Source organism: Papilio machaon, chromosome 22, assembly GCF_912999745.1.
Source record: "Papilio machaon chromosome 22, ilPapMach1.1, whole genome shotgun sequence".
In the NCBI taxonomy this organism is placed as follows: domain Eukaryota; kingdom Metazoa; phylum Arthropoda; class Insecta; order Lepidoptera; family Papilionidae; genus Papilio; species Papilio machaon.
The window spans coordinates 6199651-6222372 of NC_060007.1; the positions used below are offsets into that span (position 1 = coordinate 6199651).

General features: G+C 33.1%; 2 protein-coding genes across 3 annotated transcripts in view; one reads left to right on the forward strand and one right to left on the reverse strand.

Annotated features, from left to right (window-relative positions):
• LOC106713966 (neurobeachin) overlaps nucleotides 1–22722 on the reverse strand; it is a 327564-nt gene that overhangs the window by 11332 nt on the left and 293510 nt on the right. Inside the window, exon 42 of the mRNA XM_045683613.1 lies at nucleotides 6366–6481. Within this exon, the coding sequence (XP_045539569.1) occupies nucleotides 6366–6481 (116 nt within the window). The remainder of the gene's footprint in view (nucleotides 1–6365; nucleotides 6482–22722) is intronic.
• The window catches only part of LOC106713975 (facilitated trehalose transporter Tret1-2 homolog), a 40191-nt gene that overhangs the window by 903 nt on the left and 16566 nt on the right, over nucleotides 1–22722 (forward strand). Inside the window, exon 2 of one of the 2 annotated variants that reach the window (XM_045683611.1) lies at nucleotides 660–698. The exons of the other annotated variant lie outside the window; for it this stretch is intronic. Coding sequence (XP_045539567.1) covers nucleotides 660–698 — 39 coding nt within the window. The remainder of the gene's footprint in view (nucleotides 1–659; nucleotides 699–22722) is intronic. 2 annotated transcript variants of the gene reach the window in all.

Here is a 22722-nt window from a genome sequence, read left to right on the forward strand (position 1 = left end):
ATCACGTTTATGTTTAAACTCAACATAAACGAATAGTTAACGTAAAATATTGTTGTCACTTCTTTAGCAAAGATAATAAATGGGATGAAAACACTTATACAATTGTCACGACAGTGGAAAGCAATTGTAATAATTTTCTAAACAAATTCAATATCGATTTTATAGCTAAACACAAGTGCCTATAAATGATTACGTTTTTTTTATAACTGCCAGTAATTTTCAGTTAAATGTCGAAAGTAGTGTTGAACTGGTTTCGCTTTATTATGTAAAAGCGTAATAAAGTAGTTCCTCGTTACTAAAGCATTGCAAAAATTGCTTGCAAAATGTAATAGAGCAAGTCACTGGTTCTCAAACTAACGAACAAAATGACAAAATTAATACAAATTCAGTCCAAATCTATGAAAATAGACTTCAAAAATATGACACATCATCTTTGTAATCTCACTTCTTACTTACATTATAAATCGAAAAGATTAGATGGATGGATGTTTGAATTGATTTCAAGGTATCTTCGGAATGGTTCAACGGGTCTTGATGAAATTTGGCGCAGATTTTGGAAGAACACATAGGCTACATATTAAGTTTATACATATCGAAATAAAACAATTGAACACAGGAAGTAAATTAAAAAAAATACAATGTGTCGTATTACATTTCAGTTGCTGTTTCATCCTAATGAAATCAACTAAGTTACTAAGGTAACGATTTATTAACTAATATCATTTCATTGTATCATAATTTACTATATAGGTAAATATTTTGTTTCCTTTAAAAAATATGAATTATTATTAATAATTTAAAAAAATGATTATTTGAAAATAACAATTTCAACCAACGGATGGTTCACAACAGTGGAATGGCGGGATCGAACAAACGACCATTTTATTATATGTCCTAACCATTGGAGTAAATTCAATTTTGTAGAAAGCTCTGAGTTTTGTTTTTTTTTTATAAGTTGGCAAATGACCAAGCTGCCAAATGAATACGCCTAACGAAGCGATCGCTGCCCATAGATATCCGCAATACAGATGCGTTGTTTACCTTTAATCGACAGAGGAGGGGACGCACAGAAAGATTAAATATCCACCGTCAAATCCACTTCGATTTCCCATCCATTTCTTATAAGAAAAGGGTGGGAAGGGATAGGGGCCTAAAATTAGGTCTGCGGCACGCTAATAAGTGTCGTTTTTTTTTGTTTAGCAAGTTAAGGTTTTCATTTAGAATAAATAATATTAAATTTTACTAATGTTATAAATGCGAATGTTTGGATGGATGGATGGATGTTTGTTTGAAGGTATCTCCAGAACGGCGCAACCGATATCGATGAATGTTGGCATATGTAGATAATAGTATGAAAGAAAACATAGGCTACTTAGTATGTGTTTTTTTTTAATTCCGCGCGGAAGGAGTTGCGGGCGACAGCTAGTAGGAATATAAAAAATATTTGTAAAGGGTTACTCAGTTCTACGACTATTAGATTACAATTCATTCGGTGAGTTACTGTGTTATTAAATTACGAATATTCATTACTAGCTAGTAAGTTGTTAGTAAGTTGATATACAAATAAGGTATAATATCAAATATATTTTCAATTTGTTAATTAAATAGCAAAACATCTGGGTCAGTAATTTGATCATGCCTTCACTAACTTGTTTTACCGTGGGTTTCTGAGTTAAAAATCACTGTTTTAAAACATATTGTTCTCTGTGTTGAAGTGAAGTGACAGTTGCCCATAGACATCTGCATTAGTAGATGCGTTTCGTACCATTAATCGACAGAGAGGGAGGGACGCACAGAAAGAGGATATTTCACCTTCAAATCCGCTACCCTTTCCAATCTTTTCCTTATAAGAAAAGGTTGGGAATGGAAGAGGACTTAAAGTAGGCCTTCTGCACGCAAATAATAGCTTTGGGTTGTAAATTAAATTATTGCTATCGGTGCACAGATGATAAAATATTGTAGAATTATTCAAGTTGATTGATAAAAAAATGTTTTACAATTTGTTCCAACTCTTGTGTATTTCTGAGGTTATTTCAATAGCGTTTCATAATAAATTATTTAAGTAAGGTTTAACTCATGTATGATCGTCCGGTGACGGCACCGACTAGTTTCAAACCCGTTGGAGGTCCATCTTTAGGGCGAAAGTTTATTTTGAGAACTTGTGCCCCCATCGGGTCCGAAACTAGTCGGTGCCATCACCGGACGAGACGTGAGTTAAGTCGTTCTTAATTAATAAGGTTAGTTTATCTGGAGTTCTAAAGCGAAATGTATCAGGTAAATCTGTTTTACAATCTTAATAATCCATTTTATAATCTAGATAACAATATGTTAATGCAAATAGAAGCAATATGGTTATTGTCTTTGAATTGTAATTGACAATGTAAACAGATACATAATTACTGTAACCATAAAGAGTAAATTGTTCATGATCCGATTATAACTGATACATAATTACTTTTATGATGGAATATTTACTCTTTATACTCGTATATATAATAAAATCGAAGTGTCTGTCTGTATCGATCAAAAATTTCGTTCACTTTATTTATTAGCGTTGCTGAAAATTAAAAAATAAAGTTATCTGTCTACTTGTCTGTTCGTAAGCCGCGTTTATTCCGAGTAATCTCCGAAACAGCTGGGTCGATTTTGATGTGATTATGACGGGAAGGTAGCTGATGTATGCGGGAATATGAGGCTCCTTTATTGATAATTGATAGGGAATTGATATTGATAATCCTTAATTGATAAAAACTGCCACAATTTATTTGTGGTTTTGAAGCTGTCTCGTCATATCTTGCTTAGTGTTATTTATTCCTTTGTATTTATAAACATTTAAAGGTCTATTTTATTCATTTTATTTTCGTATTATTACAAAATATATTTTAAAATGTTAGACATGTTAAAGGCCCACGGCCCAATTCGGGTCACTGCGTCACCCTAGTCAGTTAATAATTTTAAGGAATAAAAATGTTTATTTCATATTGTTACGTAGAAGAAGTTCCTCACAATTCGGATGTTGCAGAAATTATACGACCTCGATTGTAGGTCATTACACTCTTTTATTAAAGCTATACCAGCGCTTCTCAAACTTATACAAATTATTTCAAATTTAATTTTTGTACCTTATCTTTTAAATTTTCTTGATTTCCCCCTTACTATCTTTTTAATCACGACTTCTTAATATACCTATTAAAATAAGGAAAGAAAATATAATAAAAGTCTGAGAAAATGTTTGTACAGCTTGCTAGAAATTATTTCATTGAACAAATGAATATTGAACAATAAACACCGTTTTTCAGACATTGAGATTTAGGTTTTGAGGTTACTTTTGTGGTTCCTTATAATATATCAATAAAATATACATAAATCAGCATATATTACTTGTTTAGAATTGATACCTTTCTGAGTACACACAATTAGATGTATGACTTCCTTGAAAATTAACGATTACCAGCTGAATTTACACAGAAAACGTATATTGAAGTACCAGCACTTCCTCTCTACAATCATTATAGTACAATGCATTTCCTTTAGCAAATTCATCGTGCAATCAATTGGGTTACAGTTTTATGATTACCTGTCGCCTGCGACTCTGCGCGGAATTAAAAAAAAAAACTTAATAGCCTATGTGTTCTTCCAGACTATGTTCAACATCTGTTCCTTTCATCGAGATCCGTTGTGCAGTTCTAAAGAGCTCTATCCATCCATCTAAACATTCGTATTTATAATATTAGTAAGATTCATTAAACACAAGGTTATCTACATTATATATCACACTGTTTTGAATGTAATTTTTTTTGTACAATGTACGTTAGTTCTATTGCGACTTATTTATCATAATAGTTTTTATAACAGTGCGAAATTATAAAACTGACAGAATTACTGACTGACAAAAGGTAATGTTTTTCGCGGTATTGTAAGGCGAGACCACCTGTAGCCTAAACCGTTGAACCGTTTTTGACAAGCGAGGTGTCACTCGCGTCGTTTTTTCCCCAGAGTGTTGACTTACATCTAGTTTATTTAATATCACCGATTTTTTTTTACCACAGTGTCAATTAAATTTCAATTACAGTGAAGTTTAGACAATCTTAGCTTACTAATGTCAAATTTCAGATGGATGGATGTTTGTTTGAAGATATCTTCGGAACGGTTCAACAAATTTTGATGAAATTTGTCACAGATGTAGAACATAGTCTGGAAAAACACATAGCCTCCTATTTAAGTTTTTTTTTTAATTCCGTGCGGACATAGTTGCGGGCGACAGCTAGTGTTAAATACACGGTTACTGTGACCGACATCTAACAGACTATATGTTATTATATATATGGAATTAAAATTGTTTTTAACTGCTACTGAACAGTCCATTCATCTCATCTGCCAAAAGAGAATCAACTCAAAAACAACAATTTGCTATGTTTAAAATTAATGTTATCATATTTGGTCATGTAAAGTCAGGATATATCGCTAGTTTTAATATTATTACTTTGTTTCACACTTCAAGAAGCACAGAACGGAATTACATCTTTTTAGTAACATCATATTAGAAACTTGCTGTCGCCCGTAATTCCGTCCGCGCGGAATTGAAAAAAATAATTAATTAGTAGCCTATGTGTTTTTCCAGACTCTGTTCTACATCTTTGCCAAATTTCAACAAGATCCGTTGAGCATTCATAATATTAGTAAGATTGCTGAAGCTATCAAGCGAGATCTATAGGTTAGCCAGCGATACACAACGAAAGAAGTTCTGTCACAAGAAACGGACGTAGCGGGTTGTTTGTTCAACTTCAGAAAATTGGACTTTATTTTGAAGAGCATAAAGTAAAATTTGTTTTTACGCGTAGACTCTGAGTCATCGGGTTGGTTTGCCTTCAGTATCACGTGCTATCAAGAATTGGCACAGACTAATGTGGAGGAAGAAGATAGTTTAGAGCACAACGATTTATACGTGATAATGTCTTTCATTTGAGTTACTTGCGCTCTGTAATACGAAACCTATGTCATTGAATGACAAAGTGTAAAAGAAAGAAACCTTTGACATAACCAATAACCATTGGTTTCTGAGATTAGAATCCCTGTTTAAAACATATTGTTATCTCTATTTTGTCAATAATAATGACAGGGATGTCGATATGTTTTATACAGAGAAACGGTGAGTCGCGCACATGGCCCTAAATTTATAACTAACTAACTAACTAGGGTGACGCAGTGACCCAAAGTGGGCCTTGGCCTCCGACAACAAAAGTCTCCACTTTCTCCAATCCCGCGCCGTCCCGACCCAATCTCGGACCTGTAGGTCCCGAAGATCCCTATCTACCTCATCCATCCAGCGATATTTGGGACGGCCAACTGGACGCCGACCACTCGGTCGTCCCATATATGCGCGTTTGACACCACGAACATCATCCATTCTTTCTAAGTGGCCGAACCAGCGGAGTCGTTGGGCCCTAAATTTATATTGTTTTTTAATTGCATACTTTGCCTATCCCCGTAATGTGATTGAATGTGGATGGCTATAAAGGTAGAGGAAGACCAAAGAAAGTATGGATGGATTGTATGAAAGAGGATATGCGTAAGAAAGGGGTAAATTCAGATATGACGGCTGATAGAGATATATGGAGGAGTAGTACATACTGTGCCGACCCTACATAGGGATAAGGGTAGGTTGATGACTATCATGATGATGACTTTGCCAATCCCCATTTGGCAATCCCCGTTATTGTCTACGGTTTAATTACTTCTAATTTAGAAGTTCGTATCTTTTGGCGGGGACGTAAATACAAACTGTAATCAAGCACAGAAGTAGAAGTTATGTTTTGTAGGAATTCCAAAAAAAAATTCAAGATTTGTACCGACAAATAATCTTAGTAACTTAATGTTCATGCAATTTTTAACCTAGATAACATATTCCACAACAGATATATATTAGCGAAGGTTTTCATGCAACTAAATATGGTGCGTAACAATTTCTACGGAGGTCGACAATGTAACATTTGTTGACATTACCAATTACACTGTATTTCTAAAGCAAGTGCTAACAAATATCGTATATAATGCTAGTACATAACACTTATGTAACACGTTATATAATAACATATCAGTTAGCACTACGTTCCAATATTAACGAGACAAACCAACCGAAGACCGCTGCATTACGTTGCGGTACACTGCAACCGACAGTGTGGTTATACTTAGAATTAATTAACTTGTATCCAAATGTTTATATAATAAGTATCCGATAATTGTTTTTTTTTTTAACAAGATGACCAAATGAAATCTCAAAACACCACCCACCCCTATGTCTCTGTATCACCCCTTCCATTCTCTATGAAAAATAAGAGACAACAGTACGCTAATGGAGCACTTACCTGATATCGTGTTGAGGAACATAAGGTACTCGAAGTTTGATATCTCTCGTCTCTGCCATTTCTGTGTCATATTGGAGTTACGCATCAGTTGCCGGGGCGACATCATTGACGCGCGTCTGTAACAAAGTACGAAAACTGTGAAGTTATTGAAACTGTTATGGAATAGAGAGATACATGTCCTTTTGATCTTCTTATATCTTACTAATATTATAAATGCGAATGTTTAGATGGATGGATTAGTTTGAAGACATCTCCAGAACGACTTGATGAAATTTGGTACACATGTAGAACATAGTCTGGAAGAACACATAGGCTATTTATTAAGTTTACTTTTAATTCTAACTTTTAACGTGAACGGAGTCGCGGACGAGAGCTAGTGTAGAAATAAAGAACATAAAAGAATCCTAAGTAATTTAAAATTCTATACAATCAAACTGTTTAAAATGTTCAACACGTTTCAATACAGACTTCTAAGAAGAATAATGTGTTTGTTTATAACTTTAGACTAAAGTAGATAAAAAAAAAACAATCGTTTCCTTTAAAATATTTATTTAAATATATTTTTCACTTCAATTGTTATTTAAACATCTGTTTTGTTACCACGTATCTTTTATGTGTTTAATTTAGAACGATTTGTATGGAATTTGCAATTCATATAATAATAGTAGACAGATAAAAAATGATCGGAAGTGTTAAAAAAGTATTTAAATTGCCAACATTAATATGGTAAAAAACAAGCATATCGTAGAGAGCGTCGGTGGCTCAGGAGTTAAGCACTTCACTTGCAATTTGCATGTCCTGGGTTCAAATCCCGCCATGTACCAATGTGTTTTTCGATTTACATATGTACATTTATCCAACATTCTCACGATGAAGGAAAACATCGTGATGCTGCACATATCTAAGAAGAAATTCAATGATATGTGTGAAGTCAACCAACCCGCACTGGACCAGCGTGGTTGACTATGGCCTAGTCACCCCCTAACTTAGGGTAGGCTTCTAGCCCCTCGGTGGGGACGTATAGTGAGCTGATGATGATATCGTAGAGATTTACTGTACTTAGGGACATTAGAGATACTATTTCTATAGTTTATTCCAACTCAACACTTAATTTGTAAATAAAATTTAGTTTCTTGAAACATTTTGTTTGCGTTGCGTTGTATTCATTACTTTCCAATGAAAAGTTGCAAATATGTTGATAAAAAATGTTAACCAAGTATTTTATCATTAAAATACTTAAAGTATTTTCAAAAATCATTAATTAACCTTCAATTAAAAGTAATGATTGTTGTATAATGTATTCGGAATCAACATGCAATTTAATGATTATAGCGTTTCGTATTACTGGAATATTTTTTTTGTATGAAACTTGCCCATTAATAACGACACTATTCAAACTTATATGCCAAGATTTGAATTAAGACTATAAGTTATTTCATATGCATTACTGTATAGAAAGCGATATATCTATGGATCCTATTTAAATTTGTTAATTGATGATTTTTTCTTTTTTTATGTTAAAAAAATACACATTTACAGGTGTAAATGTTATTTACTTCTTATTTTCCTATATAGTTTAAACTTTAAGCCTCTCCTGTAAAGTTGTCAATTTGCATATTGACCCTTATTCGTAGAAGCCACACGTATTGGGACAGGCGTTTGCGCAGAAGTGACACATTGAGCAAGAATTGCCGTAATTTTTAATTCATAGTATCAAAATCCTCTTCAGGGTTGTTGCTTATATATTTTAATATACGTTATATAGGAAGTGATTGTCTGTTAGTATAAACAAGTAAAGGTGTGCAATAGTTTCCGGCACGAGTCATTACAATATCGTAAATTTTTTATATTTACAATTTTAAAAATAAGATTGATGTACATTTTTACTGCAATTTTAACTAAATACAGTAATAATATCTTTATTCAACGCATCTAAGGTTATATAGGCAAGATTAATTACATATCCTTTCTAATAGTAAATACTGAAAAGATCTAGTGCGAAAAACTTTACTGAAACCCAGTTAGCAAATGTTAAACTAACATAGCTCACAAGCACCCCCTGTAGAAATCTGCAGCAAAACCTTCACAAGATCTTTGTCAAACTGTAGCTATTTTGTCATTTTTTCTATGAATTTTCGTTATGTATTGTCACGTCGTTGCCATGGTGAAGTAGACGTTAAAGTGTCGTGACAACTTTTCGTAAGAATTTTTTCCGTCTAGACCCCTTTCACAACGCGCGATAAGGAACTTCGTTCCAAAAACTTAAAAGCGTCACTCTTACCGGGCCAAATAAGTTTCTGATCTACTTTTTAAACTAACGTGTCCTTTCTGAAACAAAATACTTGTTCAAAAAACATGAATTATTTCTATTTCCTTTATATTGCAGTGTAATAACCTTTGAAAGTTGACGTCATCTTGAGGTCGAGGACGTTATGAACATAACAGCGATTACCGAAGGCAAATAATCACATTTAAAATTTTATCGATTGTCATAAACGTAAATAAGTTTGCTTATGTTAATCTTCCGCGAGTCGCGCTCGGCCGGCGGGTGGGTATTGATGTCAGGGTCGCGCGGTCGCTGCCCGATACTTGGCCGACAAACTTGTTTGTTTTTATTTATAATTGTATCATTGATTTGATGAATTAGTAAACACGATACTAATTATGTCATTATGACGCAAATTGTCTTGGGAATTGTGTCAAAGTATTTAAGTAAAATCATTTAATAGAAGAAAGCTGACTATTTATGTTGCGATAATCGTCATTTGACAGTCACTGACAAACTAATTCATGATAATCGGTAGCTTAACTATTATCTTTATATATTGACTAGTTTTTACCCGAGCGAGGAATTAAAAAACCGTAATTAGTAATCTATGTGTTCTTCCAGACTATGTATTAGTAAGAAGTAACATATAACATATTAACTACATATATGTGGAAGTAACTATTACTAACACCGGAACAAAATACGACCTCGAACGATATATGTATAGTTTGTCTATGTATAGTTATATATCACTAGGAAATACTCGTTAATTTATATCTAAATTTTCTATGAATAATTCAATATGTTACAGAAAATATAACGTATTGTTTATATTTAGGAGAGAACAAGGATTTGCACTTGAATCCTACGCACATCCATTTATGGTATATAAATTTGCAGTTGATCGTTTCCTTATTTTATCATTTTAATACAATATAAACCATGTAAGTGCTTACGTTTGAACAATTATTGTATTACAATTGAAAACAAAATCTAGGGTCGTAGTATCCCATCAAGGCAGAGATGTCAAACTCAATTTTGCAGAGGGCCGCAGACGCATGTATATTAAATTTCGAATTCGTAGATTGGCCAGATTTATAATAAAATGAACTGAATTATTATAACATTTTATTTTTTTCTCTAAAAAACATGATTCTTCTTTCTGTGACACATTGCGATCGCGAGCCGTATCTTTGACATGACTATACTAAAGCATGATTTTTCATTTAAACCTTTGTCAAAAATTGCATTAAAAAGTACAAATGTAATTAGTTGTTTAAGCTTATCTCTTGTCAAAGTCTTTAGAAATATTGATTTAGTTTTTATTGCCTGATAAAGAATTAAGAAATCTTACTAATAAATTGAGAAAGTTTGGATGGATGGATACATAATGTAATGTACATAATGACGTAACGTAACTATAAAATTCGGAACACACACATACATAAATTACACACTGAAATGACACATAGGCTACTAAGTTTTTTTTTTAATACATGGACAAGGTTGCGTGCGACAGTTAGCTGACAATAAATCACCAAAGTACAAAAGTGTGTACAGTTCTTTACAACATTACTATTGGTCATACAAGATCAGTAAGCGACCCTCACGTCCAGTAGACATTGATATTGAACTGAGAGTACAGTCGCTGACTGAAGTGATAAAGTATTGAAATTACTGTAAAACTTCACTGCACTGACATTTGTCATGCATATTGTTATCCCTTTTATTATCTTTGAAAAAACAGAGACAACAATAAAAGTGCCACGGTTGTCGAAGCCCATCGTTATGGGAAACAATAAGTTGATGGGCAATTTTTTGATTTCTTACCAAAATAATTTAATTTTTAAATTATTTAATTTTGTAATAAAATGGATTCAAATTATAAAATTGTTAATTATTATTTTCAGAAATGAATGGTTTAAATTTTTGTCTGTGACTGTACATTGAATCATTTTGCAAACTCCACATCATTATTCACAACCAGGTCAATATATGAATTTAAGATAACACATAAGAATTTATAATTCAATTAATATAAATAAATATAAAGTTTTTTCATCGTCTTAAGAATTAAGACGTGTTATATGTTAAGCCAATATTGGATAGATTGATCCTAATCCATTGTTACTTTGTAAATGGTGATTAAATAAGTATATGCATAGTAATGTAAACAAAGCATTTAGTTCAACTTTTTCTGTAAACAAAAGATCCAAGAAGTTCGAGAACATTCTTCAAGCAATTCAACTGATAAGTGAACGATCTTCTTTAGTTTAAACGATGGGAAAAACTAAATAACTTTATCAATATTTGTATTCATTTTCCCTGTAAAAAATAAGTTACTAAAATGTGTTAATACATGTTTCGTGTAGTAATAATTTGCGTGTAGAATTAAAACGCTATTCTGGTAGCAAACGTAAATACAGCAAAGGTTAGAAGACGTCGTCCTTATTATTGAAAAAAATGGAAATGCGTCAATGATTAGCAAGTATTTTCATAAACTATCAAACAACTAGCTGTAGCCCGCGACTACGTCCGCGCGGAATTAAAAAAAAAGCGTAATAATCCTATGTTCCAGACTATTTTCTACATCTATGCCGTATTTTATCAAGATCCGTTCAGCCGTTCCGGAGATACCGTCAAACAAACATCCATCCATCCATCTAAACATTCGCATTTATAATATTAGAAAGATGTATACTACGGTCTACGTATGTAGGAGGAAAAAACGCAGTTTACCCAATATAAGCTTTAAAATTTTCGTATTTACCATATCAATTATAAAGTCATCGTAGATTGACCTTAGAGGATTTCAGGTATTTGAGTAAGCTTACCGCAGACCGCAGTCGTGGCACATACTGATGAGTGTGACTAATCTGGTACACATTGACAATATATTATAAGGAAAATTTGGAAAAACCCAGTGTTATCACTTCCAAGTGATTTGATACAAAGAATAGTAAGGTTTTTTTCCTCACATATTTTTTTTAACAAATATATTTTTACGGCATTTTTGAATTGAGAAACTCTTCCTCTTTGAAGTCGGTTAAAAAGAACCATTACATTATAGTAAGACCTAACCTTAAAGCAAGAAGCTAGGAAAATTAATAAAATGCATTAAGTTCAAGGTTTGGTAAATAAACAATATTTAAAAATTAATATTTTATTTTATTTTAGTATATAAAATGGTGGTTTACTCATGTACATTAAAATATGTACAAACTCAAAAACTACTAACTAAAACTACTTGTCAGATTAAGAGTACCGACTTCACAAGTGATAGCTTTCGTTTATAGAACATAACGTTTAAAGAACATATAGGCTACTATTTTTATTTTATATCCACAAGGAGTCGCGGGCAACAGCTAGTTTACTAATAATTTTGTCAACATTCTAACGAAGCATGTGCTAGGATTCACAACAGTCGAATGATGCGAATCGAACCAACGACAACGTAATAGGACATGCTTTAACCACAGGTGGGCACAGTTAATCGAAAAGTTAACTTCGTTAATCGTTAATTCGTTAAATAAAAATTTAACTTCGTTAATCGTTAAAGCGTTAAATTCTGGAAAATTTAACGCAAGTTAAAGTTAATCGTTAACAGTTAACCATACCAAAATTATACATACTACTTTCACACTTATGGTGGCGACACTTGTTTAAAATATTAATTTGATTATTTTAACTATGAAAATTATTTTTTATTAATATAAAAATTAATCTTAATTCTATAAAACATTAGTATTGGAGACAAGTATGGATGCATTATAGTATATTTTATTACGAGTGCGGAAAGCCTGTCATTGCAAAGTGTTCCGACAAATGTCTACCCGAGCCGAGGCGCAGCCGAAGGTGAGGGTTGACAGTTGGCACAAGTTGTAATGACAGTTCCGCTCATGTACTAAACAACTATTTTTAATACAGTTGCGAAAAATGAAGCAATTTAATATAATAATAAAAACACAATAAAATCAACTAACTAAAATGTTTGGAAATTGGCGCCAACCGTAAAAGAAGAACAGAGATTTTTTTTTGTTTTCTTCATCCATTCTGGGTATGCGTAGCGAACTATGCCCAAACAGCGAAGTCTTCGGTAGATTATTTTTATTAATATGAAATGAAAATGAAATTTAATGAGATGAAATAAAATGAAACCAATCTAATTCATTGAATCAAATCATTAAATCTGATATTGTAATAAATTAGGAGCTTCTTTTTAGAAATATTTGCATGAATTATAAAAACTTCGTGGTTGGTTTTTTCTTTTTAATAGACATTATTTTGACAGTTGGGAAAGAGAACGCACGAGTTTGGAAAAGCTAAAGAAAAAGCACGAGTAAAAAAGTGTTTTTAATACAGTTGCTCAAAAAGTGGCGTATTGCAGGGACGAAGAGCGTTCGGAATGTGGGCTATTACATACTCGTGCTTTTATAGACTCGTTATGAAATATACTATTTCGAACCTTCTTTTGATTTTGTCCTGTTGGTCACGTCTTTCCCGGACGCTCTGATGCATCACACTTGCACGCAATCTTCACATATATCAGTTATCAACTCGTTCGTTCACCATTCGAGTCGCTGACAGTTGCCCAACGTAGTTGAACTTACGAGCGTGGTGTGGCGCGTAATTTAAACAAAATGACAGCACGTCTCCAAGTTTCCTATTTAACGATTAACGGACTTTTATTAACGGAAGTTGAGTTTAACGGAAGTTAACAAAAGCGTTAACACTTTTTGAAGTTAACTTAAAAGTTAATCCGTTAAGCAAAATGTTAACTTCGTTAATTAACGATTAACGGATTAACGAGTTAATGCCCAGCTCTGGCTTTAACCATAAAGGCTACCTCTATGTTTCGTATATAAACTGGTGCATACAAGTCCTCGGGTTTTCCCTACTTTATGCACTTTTGCGATAATGCACCGTCACTCTTTCGACATTAATTAAGTCACCTGCCTCGGCCTAGCTAACGGTGAGTCTCCGCTGCTCTGACATTTGTTTGACACATACTGTTGTCACTGTTTTTTTCATTGAGAATGTTTGAGACGACATCGTGTAAGGTAATACACATAATATAGGAGTGTCTGTATGTAATATCAAAAAAAAAAAAAATCCGTACACATGATGTATTTGCGTTGTTAATAACGAAAAACTAATTTTAATTTTTTCTGTCTGTGTGTCCGCAAGACCGCGTTTCTACGGTCCGGCTGACCTATATTGACGGGACTTTGACGGAAAAGTAGCTGATACAGATGGAATATTATGTGCTATTTTTTTGCGCTGAGCATGACACAGGCGATCGCTAGTTATGAATAAGTTAACTTACTTATTGATTTTTTTTTATATCGTAAGGTGGCAAACTAGCTAGCGGCCAAATACGTCTAAATAGCGAAGCGACCGCTGCCCATACACATTCGAAACTATAGGTGCGTTGCCTATCTTTAATCGACAGAAGAAGACACATAGAAAGAGGATATATTCTATTCTTATACTCCCCCTCTTCCGGCAAATCCTTCTTTATTTGAAAAGGGTGGGAAGGAATAGGAGACTAAGATTAGACCTTAATGTCTGAGTTTTTAATTCAATGACAGAAATTTAAAGATCAGTGATGCACAACACATAAAAAAACAATGAGATCTTCTCTCTAATTACGAGTAATGTTTAAAATAAGAGATGAAAAAATTGTTATCACTATATACCTATAATTTAATCCATGGAAAGTTTATGTTATTTAGTAGTATGACGTCACTAGTTGTGGACGGTAATGCTGTGTAATTGTATCACACGTAATTAACTTCGTCGCCAACAATCATTTCAGTATACAACCGTGTAACTATAACCAACAACCAGTTTAATGTGAGAGTAATAATAATAACGTACACAGTTATAACTGAATTACTAATGACAACTTGTATGGATATCAATAAACCCATCGATAATTTTTAACCCATTTGTTTACTAATATTATAAATGCGAATGTTTAGATGGATGGATGTTTGTTTCAAGGTATCTCCACAACGGTTCAACGGATCTCGACGAAATTTGGCGTAGATGTAGATCATAGACTGGAAGAACACATAGGCTTTTTTTTTTTTTTATTCCGCGCGAACGGAGTCGCGGGCGACAGCTAGTTATCGTAATACCAATCGAAAACTATGCTCAATTGTTTAGAGGTCGATCGAATAATTTTTGTACTCCTTTCATATGAAGTTAATAAAATAATTTTCGGATCGATCTCAAGTATTCAATATTGATTTTGGCCGTATGTTTAAAACAAGAAGGAATAACTTTGATAGTGCAATGCATGATGTATATTGATAAAGTTCTTAGGATGATTTGTTTTTTAATATTTTATTCCAAAAGTTAAAGGTTAATGACGTCAAATAACACACTACTATGTAATAATATTGATAAACTAAAAATGTTTAGATTTAATAGTTTCATTGAACTGCGTACTGTTTGTGTTGATTTTTATTATGATACAGTTCCTCTGGGTACGAATCTAAAACCTGACCGAACATTATTTCTTATATATTTGAAGTTGCAATTTTTGTTTTATTTGGGTTAATTATATTATCGAACTGCGTCTTCAAAGTAGTAGAGCATAAGAAAGAAAACAATATTCCATCAAAGAGTTCATGTTATGAACATACTTCTGTAATATTTGGTCATGTTACAACTCTTGCTCTCTGTCTACCCTTCTGGGTGACTGGCGTGAGTTATATGGTTGTTACCACTAAATTCAAAGAAACGTCTGGGTGCAGTCCAAATTATTATTGGAAATAAAAAAAAGAAACATTATTTTTTTCCTTATAAAGGTGACTTACGATTGACCTATCACTGAAAACTTCTTTGAAACCATTTTTATTACTTCTTTATAAAAGGCAAGTTGTATATAAATATAATCAATATCCTTCCTCAACTTTTGTGACACTGATTTATAAGAAATATGAAATCAAAAATAAAATACATCACATTAATTGATCGAAAAGTATTTAATTATTTAATTTTACTAAAAATTAACGTAGGAGCATCATTATAAAACGATAGATTTCTTCTCACGTTTTTATACAGCTCATTCATTCATTCATTCATTTTCATTTAAAAAAATGGTCCAAAAATAGCAACACTGAAGCACTAATCAAGACGAGGATATGTCGCTAGTTATACAATTAAAAATATAACAAATTCATACAGAATTATATAAGACAGAAACTTTCCAAATACAATAAGCTAGCAAATTATTTCCAACAATTATCAGATAACATCAGTAAATTGATAATTTTATTTAACTTACAAGTCGAAGATTACGCCCACACTCTAACGGAGATTTACTACGACATCAAATCGCAGACATTTGCACACAAAGGAATTGTGTTATTGAATATATTTTGCGACTGATGACCGCTTTCTCTGACACTTGGGCTAACATAATATTCCTGATAAAAAACATTTTATCAACGCATACCATAATATCAAAGTTAGATTGGTGATTGTTAGCTCCTAAGACATGAGAATTTGTTCACTGTTTTCCATCGTCATTATTCGATTTTTTCATATTACAAGGTGGCAAACGAGCAAGTGGCCACATGAATTCGCCGAAATGGCAATGCGACCGCTGCCCATAGACATTCGCAATTGCAGATGCGTTGCCTACCCTTAATCGACGAAGGAGGAGACGCACAGGAAGAAAATATTTAACCTTCCTATGCATCTCCTCCTGCATCAAATCCGGGGAGGTGGATTCCCATTCTTTCCTTATAAGAAAAGGGTGGGAAGGGAAAGAGGACTAAAATTAGGCCTCCGGCACCACACTCATCAGACGAAACGCGGAATTACTTCAACTTGACGCCTGTCTTCTATGTGGTCGTGGTATTTCACCGGGCGAGCCGGTCAATTCATGCAACGGATGTTGTTGTTGCTGGCGTCTACCACTGTTCTGAGGAAGTCCTTAAATATGTTACATACCTTAATCGTTTAGGCAACTAATGAATTACAATGCAAACATGTCACTTTGTTATTTAATGATCATTTCACCTGTTTGCATGAGATTGAATATGTAGAAAAAAAAATTATCGCTTCAATTGCGCATGTCTTCAAAACGCGGTCGAAGTCCACAATTGGTCTTTACTCGATAAGTGGGAAATTGACAAACGTTTTCTGTACCGTTTATGTACTTGGGTAGGAAGTTGTCATACAACGTAATTGCTTGCATAAGCAGAAATGTCTTTTGCCCTTCACAAAGGCGCGGGATTCATGTCCTTGTGACGTCACAATATTTAAAATTTAATTTACTATCTACATTATTTTTATTTAATTAAAACATTTTATAGGCAAATTATAAAAACAGTCATAAGTTTTTTTTATAATTTATCACATAAATAAAAATTCATTTAGTTCTTTAGGAAGTATACAACATTTTTTAATTAATATTGATGTTTTCAATATAAATGTCATATTTATAGGCCATAAATACTGTGCTAGGCGTTAATCTGATAATTGTAACATTCGGTCTAAAAAGGAAACTAGCTCGTCAAAAATGTTTCCGATGTTCTATTGTTATATTGTAAAATAAATTTTGCTAATGCTTACTTCCGAATGATTAACAGTGGGTTTGTAATACCGAAGTTATTGTACCATTCACCACCATATATGTATACATACACCATATATTGTCAACATTCTCCTCGAGAAAAAAAGAAAAAATAGTAATATTTTTTTTGGTTTTTTACAGGTATTTCGGTAGACGGTTATAAAGATGTATAATCGGGTGCTATTTTATCAAATATTTAATTACTTATTATATAAAGAGTTTTAAGTTTTAGGAATAGCAATTTTCATAGATTAAATTTTAAATAATTACTTGAGTAGGATGCACAGAAAATAAAGATCGTATTGTCTACGGTTGCAACGTGTTGAACATAGAGTTTTTTAATTAAAAATTGTAATCGGGATAAAGTTACGGTAACACGTGCATAGATAAGAAAAAAAACCTTCAGAAGAAAAAATACATATATTCTCTTATCTGTAAAATATTACGTTTGTCAACAACTGTTTAGCAATAGTACTAGTTAAAATGGGGCAGGTTTTTAGTTAATAGACCGTTTGATCAGAAAATATTAAAACTAAGGATAAATTAGCAGTAATTTTAACAAGATAGAACTAAGACTAGTATAATTTGATAAATAAATAAAACTTTTACTTATAATTTGTTAAATGCTTGGGCGTTAATACAATAAAATTAAGTATCTCTGTTTTATTTTGTGTTAAATTGTAAAAAAGAATATTACCAAGTTATTAAAAAATATTATTATTGTATTTATAAAACACTTGTGAGAATGCAACCTATTCGAATTTTTGTTACAGTAATATTTTTCACTTTACTTTTCCTAAAACTACAAACGTCTCTGCCTGCTGCGTCCCGATGCACGCATACAAACGCAGAGCGCAGAAAGTTATGACAAACAATGGTGCGTTTATAAAATACGCGGCGTACACGAAAAACTGCTTCAGTTGATCGCAGAATACCGCAAGGTCAAGAGTAAAGGCTCTCGGCAGTCTGCCGCGGATCCCGACGCTGATGTGACTTTTGCCTCGGATCATCAGAAAAAAAAATATCAACCAAGACAAATGTCAAAAATTGGCGCGCGTTTACGTGTTTGAATTTTGTACTTGTGTTTAATTTTTTTTTGTGAATATATTTAATATTAATATTAAACATTTTAATTTATATATGTTTATGTTATGTGATAGTAAATAGCAAATTGGAAGACCATCAAAATAAACTTGAGTGAGTAAAAATATTTCCTATTATTCTTAACATGATTCAAGACACAATTATTAAATCGTATTTATTTTATTGTTTTTAAGATAATTCCTATCACTGTCAATATTAATGCAAATAATGCAAGGGATCTGTAATTAACACATGCACCAAAAATTTCCCTCGTGTGTTTTCATAACAACCAAAGAGATTGTATTATGAAACATTCAATGCAATGTGAAAACGAAAAAAGCAAGATTATAAAATTAACACGTGATCGAACCTCGTGGGATTTAGTACAAGAATTGTTGTTCGTCTCAGAGTTATAAATAGTGATATTGGGTCTGACTTATAAATAAAACGTACAATTGGCAATGCTTCCATGGGCCGTGGTAAATATTTACACGTGGGGGAAAAAAATTGTCGTATCAAATAATTGAAATGTAGTCAAATTACTTTACCTCGTTTTTATAAGAAATGAAAATGTCTTTAGATTTTTACTTTCACACTGGGTTTCATAATATACGTTCAAAAATATTTTTAAATTTTTTTGTTTAATGTCAAACTGTTACAAAAGAGACATCAAGAATTGGCATACGATAAAGCTAGAGTGAACATTTTAAAGACCACTAGGTTAGGTCGTATTCACCTCTGTGGAAAACTGCCGCGCTCATTAAGGTTCGTATTTTTGTTTTATTATGTTGTCATTATAAACTATAAAAATGATTACACTAATAAGTGTAGTATATATTTCGAAATCGAAATTATTAATGCGGACATTAGCGGTTTTAACTTAATGCTTTCTTAATTTCTTATAAATGTAATAAATTATTACAAATTGAACAAAATTTTTAATCTTAATTGAATCACAGTTTGTTGTTAAGAGACATTTTATTTTAAAAGAATAACAAAACGGCAAGGAATAAAATGTAAAAATGAATTGATATATCTTGTTAATTTATCAAAAAAAAAATTAGCTATTTTTAATCTACGATTTTGAACTATGGTTGAATTTCGAAAAATGGGCGACTAACAGTTTTAATAAATGCTTGGAGCCTGACATTGCATTAATGTGTTAAGCCACGTGTTTATTATTCGATCATCATTTAGCCATCATCTCAGGAACAGCTAAACGTATGTGATAGACAGTAATTTAGGTGATGTACAGTCAGCTACATAAATATATATACAAAAAAGCTCCAAAACTACGTACACAACTTTAAAAACATATTTTTAAAACCGTATACTTATTTATGCACTTGACTGTACAAAACAAAACAATGCTACTAAATAACTGTATAGTACGCCATTTTTGTATCGTTGATACGCATCGTTCAAAATGTAAGGAAACCATTCATTTCGCATTAAAAAAATATTAATTGATTATTGTTTTATGCTAAAATGAAACAACCGTACTGACAACCCGACTTTGCTTTGTTATACAATATGGAAATAAAAAAAATCTGCTTTATTGTACACGAAGATTACTGATCATGGAAACTGAAAATATTCTAGTTTTTATTGATAAAAACATTCATTAGTTTTTCTATTTCAGGAAAGCAATCAAACCTTTTTCTATTTATTACTAAATAATTATACATCTTTTCCTTCATGCGATCTACGGAGATGTTAACAAAAACAACCTTTAAAAAGGTCAATAAAAGTGAACAATAGTTATTATCAATAAATTTTATTGATAAATATTTTAATGCTATTTAGGTTTATGAAACAATACTGTTGTACATATCGGTAGTTGATACGTACAAGTAGACGACAATGGACGCGAGACCGCTCCGTATGATAACGTATGAGTAATGGCTTTTGAATTAAGAGTCTATCGTTGGGACTAAATATGTCGGCTATTTATATATCTTAACAAATATTTTTATAGATATTGACTATGTGATTAGTATACTGAATTTTACATAGGTTAAAATGTTTGCAACAAAAAATATACATGATAAACGAATTTGATACACATGATAGTGAAGCACATTCTTATATACATGTAATATATAAAATTCTCGTGTCACAGTTTTCGTCACCGTACTCCTCCAAAACGGCTTGACCGATTTTGATGAAATTTTTTGTGCTTATCCGGTATCTATGAGAATCGGCCAACATCTATTTTTCATACCCCCCCCCCATTTTTTAACTGCGCGCGGACGGAGTCTCGGGCGACAGCTAGTATTTATATAGAACTAAAGTTTAAAATAACCTTGGATTTCTGAATCCAAAATCTCAGTTTTAAACATATTGCTATCTCTATGTTTTCAAAGATAATAACAGGGATGACGGTTTGTTTTATATTTTTTTTTTTTTTTTGTGACTGAGTAGTCACTGTTTGCCTTGAGGAGGCATTTACAGTTTCACCGGGCTTGAGGTGGCCGGGCGCAGATGGCGCTTAGCCTAAACCTCGTTTATGAGTAACTGGGCTCGAGGGCTCCCTCAGGAGCCTCGGATCGGGCTGTTACTTCGTTATTATTACCGGATTGGGAGGTCACCGAGCTCTTAGGTCGCTTCGGTGGACGCTCCATGGAGTGACTGGGCGCAAGGGCCCCCGAGAGGGGACCTCGGCTTGGGCTGTCACTCATTACGCGTTTAGCATTCCGATTCAAGGGTGCCCGAGAGGGCCGAACCTCGGCTTGATCGGTTGCTATTATCTGATTGCTATTATTAATACAGCTAACATTACTACCACTTCGGAAAGCGTTAGCGCTGGGAGAAGAAGTGGCGGAAGAAACTCCAGCAACGCTTCTACTATTAATAGGTGAAAACCTGCCTGCTATGAGGCCGTATCGCGAGAATGATTGTCGCAGCCGACAGCGACTGCGACGTGTGATCTGTCTGTGATGTTTAGCCTTAGTCTGAGCTATAGTTATTGCATCGTCTTGAAAGTCAAGAACGTGCCTAGGTCTACGATAATCCCGACGAAACTTACCGAGCGCGATTGGATTGTAGGTGGCGGCACCTACAACAAGCGGATTAGGATGACCGACAGCAGAGTCAAAATAACGACGCGACGCCAACTTCAGGTGTTGGGCAATGGTGGGCAAGTCCAAATCTATATGAAGATTGCTGTTGCGCATGTACCACGGGGCCCCCGTGGCTCTACGCAAGAATCTATTCTGAATCACCTGAAGTCGATGTATTTGTTTTGGGGCGATGTGCGCGAATACCGGACTAGCATATGTCATGACGGGACGAACTACTGATTTATAGAGTGTCACCTTGTTCCGAAGGGACATTTTACTCTTTCTATTAATCAACGCTTGTTTTATAAAAATTAAATTGCGTTTTTTAAATCTTATCACGACCGAATATCTTTAGTAACTTCTATCTTTGTCTAATTGTATAGACTAGTACGAGAAGGCTTGTTATTTCTTGTACTTGTAGTTGGTTTAAGAATCTCGGCTTAGCCAATACTTGTCTCAAATTGCGTTATGCTTCGATTGCATTTTATGCACAACCAATAATTGTAACATGTAATTTTAAATGAAGGAAGTTCAATTAAATTGCATTTACATATTTATCGCCTACAAAAGGTTAATCTTTTAACAAACCGGTTTGTGTAAACTAAACTTTATAATAAGAAGTTTACTAGCTGAAACGCGCGACTTCGTTCAAGAGAAATTTTCTTAAATTTGTGTTGTTTTTCTTTTTGAGTTCTTAGAAATGAAATGTTTGTTGTTTCTATGAATTGAGATTTAGTATCGACTACTTTACAATGTAAGTCAGATTGTTTCATGCTTTTGGCACGTTAGCAATAAGCAGGCGTGCGCGTGATGAATCGACGGCAATGCAATCAGCTCGCTGCAGTTCTAGGGACGTGACGGAACATCGATAACTAACATGTTATCGATATCGATAGTTTTATAGTCTACAGCACTAGTTGATTCATATGTTTTTTTTGTATAATCATTTAAGATATTCAAATTTAGATGTATTTCAATATGTAGATGGTATCAGTAATTCTATTATTACTTTATATTACAAGTTTTTCCTCCAAAAAATCTAAGAATTTAAACCATTTAGGTAAATGGGGGAAGGGGAGGGATTGATGTAATGTGAAACATAAAAGAAGTTTAATTTTGTAAAGCTGCAAATTATTTTATTTATTTATCCTGTAAGAATATGTTTTCCTATTAAATAACGAAGCTAAAATTCCTTATAGTCTACGTATTATGACATATATGTAAGTATTAAACGCGTTGATACGCTATCAGCCCTCACATAAATCACATCTGACTCAAGAACAGCGGTTATCAGTACAAGAGAAATAATTGATTTTTCTTTGGTTATACATATATAACAATAATTTTGTG